The 3,285-nt window shown below is 50.5% G+C and overlaps 1 protein-coding gene across 1 annotated transcript; it reads right to left on the bottom strand.

Moving 5' to 3' along the window:
* Positions 1–382: 382 nt before the first annotated feature.
* LOC148028996 (cytochrome P450 716B1-like) lies at positions 383–2,805 on the bottom strand. Its single transcript, XM_087688640.1, has 3 exons — positions 1,655–2,805; positions 1,100–1,299; positions 383–865 (listed from the first exon to the last, which is right to left on the bottom strand). Exons 1-3 carry the CDS (start codon positions 2,637–2,639, stop codon positions 551–553), a joined length of 1,500 nt encoding a protein of 499 aa, XP_087544766.1. The 5' UTR covers positions 2,640–2,805; the 3' UTR covers positions 383–550.
* Positions 2,806–3,285: the final 480 nt, after the last annotated feature.

Here is a 3,285-nt window from a genome sequence, read left to right as displayed (position 1 = left end):
GAGTGATATAAACAACACAACATCTTATAACGCCTGCAACAACCCAAATTTAGGCTCTAAACATACTTAAATCCTCTAGCTGCCCTGCAAAATTGTAGAAATTGTAGACTAGTTTTTAATCTGTTTCTCTTAATTGTCAACTATCATTGGATGATTGCCCACGTCAATCTCATGAAATATAATACATATCTCAATTTTCCTATGCCCATTCGACCAAGAAAATGCTATACCAACCTTGTGTCAACTGCTCATTCTAATCCTTGCTTTGCTATAAAATCTCTCTTAGTTGCACAATCTCTACGTCAACTCACCACTCTTGTTGGGTGGTCTAAACAAAGCACACATGCAACTTTCAAGAGTAAACATCAACATTTAGATGAAAATATTCAAGCAGGACAAACATACAAAGATGTTATTGGATTAATAAATAGAGACCGGCTTTCTTGTTTGTTATCGATGCACTACATATACTTTCAAAGGCCATTGCGTGAGTTATCCTTCGATGATCAGTAGCATGCCACATGCGGCATATAGCATAGAAAATATAGTATTATGCCTTGCTTGATCTCGGTGTGACAATAAGAGGAAAGCCGTTAGCAGGAACAGGCATTGGGTCTCTACGAACCCTTTCGTTCGGGTTCTCCATTTCCCAATCATAATTCATTGTGAGGTGGTGGAAGAAGACGAGGATGAACATCTTGGCAAAGTCGATGCCCTGACACATGTGGGCGCCACCTCCAAAGGGCGAGAAGACGTAAGGTGCCACAGACGTAGATGAGTCGGCCATGAACCGCGACGGGTCAAATTGGAGAGGCTCGGGGAAGTATTTCTCGTCGAGGTTGGTCTCACACAAGTTGTGCAATATCTGCACAAAGTAGAGTCCACAATAGCATATAATGAGCAGCCATCGAGATTATATTTAGGGTTCAATGTTTCAAAACATTTTACATCACCAGATAAGATTCGATCGTTTTCTAGAAACCAAATCCAAGTGATTATATTTAGGGTTCAATGTTTCAAAACATTTTACATCACCAGATAAGATTCGATCGTTTTCTAGAAACCAAATCCAAGTGTTTTCACAACAATTACAACTCACCTTCCATCCCTGGGGTATTCTAAACCCGCCGTATTCGAAGTCTACAATCGACACTTTGCAGGACCAATGTGTTGTAGGTTCAAGTCTCAATGTCTCTTGGACAACGCACCATGTGTATTTCATCTTCTGAAGATCCTCCCAAGTGAGCGTGTCAATCATGTCATTGCTCGGACCTTTAGCACGTGCGATCTCCTGATGCTCTGGAAAGGCATGAACGATAGATTTTGTGAAGCTAGGTTACAGTCAGCAGGGGCTCTCGGGTGCTGAACCAGGAATTAATTAACTTGCAGTGCGACATTCTGAGGCAGTGCTAACAGAAAACAGCATTCTATTCCGGCTATGGTAAAGCCTTAACTAATTAAGTATTTGTAATTATGAGGTTCTGGAACGACAACCTAATCCGAGGCTCGTGAGAGAAAACATGTGTCATTTTCGTGTCCTAAAGCGTTGTAGAAAAGCCGGCATGGCAGCACGCCCGGGAGGCTTGTGTGCGGTTTCTACCTTCGGTAGACAAAAATTCACATGCCATCTACACTAGAAGGACAGGAGCTAGACCTTGGCGGAGGCGCTGGTAGCAGGCGGGATTATTGGCGAGGAAGCGGCAGGCCAGGGAGAGGGTGGAGGTGTTGGTATCGTGGCCGGAGAAGATGAGGGTGATGAGGTTGTCGATGGTCTCGTCGGGGGTGAGAGGGCGGCCCCGCTCGTCGGTGGCGAGCAGAATGGCCGAGAGAAGGTCGTCGGGGGCGGTGGAGGAGGCCAGCGCCGCCATGCGCCGCTCGACCACGCGCTGCAGGAGAGCGCCGAGACGAGCGCGGGCTCGCCGGGCCTTGTAGTATCTCGTGCCGGGAAGATACAGCGGGATGGTGAGCAGGCCCGCGAAGAGCGTCCGGAAGAGGCCGTCCAGCTCCGAGTTCTGCACGCCCGCGGCCTCACACCCCTCGCCCATGAACAGTTCCGTCGCCACTCCCAGCGCGTGGGCCTTCACCAGCTCGTACAGCGACCAGATGCGGGCTCCGGCGGCCGGCCAGCGCTCCTGGAAATGGCGGCGTGTGAGGAGGTCCACCCGCTGCACGCACCCGCGCAGCGCCTGCGGGCACAGGCCGCCCATGAGCAGCCGCCGCAGCCGCCGGTGCTGCGCGCCGCCGCTGGCCTGCGCCACAACGGAGCTGCGCCCAAGAACGCTCAGCACGGAGTTGGGCAACGTGTCCCGCACCAGCTTGCCTTCACTGCACAGCAGAAAGCGCGTGGCATCGGGGCCCCCCATCACCACCGTGCGCTCCAGGAACAGGGACGTCCAGAACACCGACGCGCCCTCGCCGTACTTCCTCCGCCGGGTTTTGACAAAGTCCTGCGGTCGGTTCTCCCTCATGCAACGCAGGAAGTCCGCCGTCTCCCCCACCACCGGCAGCCCCCGGCTGCCGGGTGGGAGCGGGGCAGCTCCGCCACCCCGCCCTCGTGCCCCCCACTCGAAGACCTGCAGCAGCAAGAACAGCACCGCACACGCAGCCGCCCAATAAAGTGCAATTAGGTCTGCTGCCATACTCGTTGGCCAGAGGTAGTTCAGGGTGATCTGATGATTGATCCAGTTGATGCGGTTTTGCGCGTTGCCCCGTTAATGGTATCAACGTGTCGAACTCGTTATCTTTATATTGGCAGTCGGTAAAGAAGCCTGTTTGACGTCTGGTAAATGTTAGACCCTCACAAGAGATCCACGCACAGACTCGCACTACCATATTCAAAACCCCAATTTTCGATAAATCGATACGTTAGGGAGACGGTACTACATATACGGAAATTTGACGGGCCCAATTTTCGATAATGGATTCATTAGGGAGACGGTACTACATATACGGAAATTTGACGGGCTGCCCAACATATGAAAAGAAAGAAAAACACAAAAAGGATTGTTTTTTTTTAAGCTAATAAAATTTAATGGAAACAAACGGAAGATAAGCTGATCCAACAATGATAGCCTCTCGGGATGCTGGCTCAGAGCTCCTCCCATGCTTTGCCACAGTTTGGCACCATGTCTGTGCCTATCATGCAGACGACAACCCCTTCTCTATTTCATCATGATCCTGACATGGCGGGCTCCCTACAAAGAGCCTTCGGCAAAATACTGGATAATCCATTGTTCAATGGTCTCTCTGCTCAATATGCAAGCCAAGGGCATCTCGAACCTATTG

The sequence above is a fragment of the Lygodium microphyllum genome, chromosome 11 (assembly GCF_053477565.2).
Source record: "Lygodium microphyllum isolate KBCC chromosome 11, Lygodium_microphyllum_v1.1.10, whole genome shotgun sequence".
Classification (NCBI taxonomy): Eukaryota; Viridiplantae; Streptophyta; class Polypodiopsida; order Schizaeales; family Lygodiaceae; genus Lygodium; species Lygodium microphyllum.
Note: the sequence above shows the minus strand (reverse complement) of the source record. Positions and strands in the feature narration are given on the sequence as shown.

What these genes read in the sequence shown, in the direction of transcription:
- LOC148028996 (XM_087688640.1), bottom strand. Translation starts at nt 2,639, where the DNA reads ATGGCAGCAGACCTAATTGCACTTTATTGGGCGGCTGCGTGTGCGGTG. An exon ending in CTACCAGCGCCTCCGCCAAG is followed by an intron (nt 1,300 to 1,654) that starts GTCTAGCTCCTG and finishes ATGCCTTTCCAG; the next exon opens with AGCATCAGGAGATCGCACGT. An exon ending in GAATACCCCAGGGATGGAAG is followed by an intron (nt 866 to 1,099) that starts GTGAGTTGTAAT and finishes TACTTTGTGCAG; the next exon opens with ATATTGCACAACTTGTGTGA.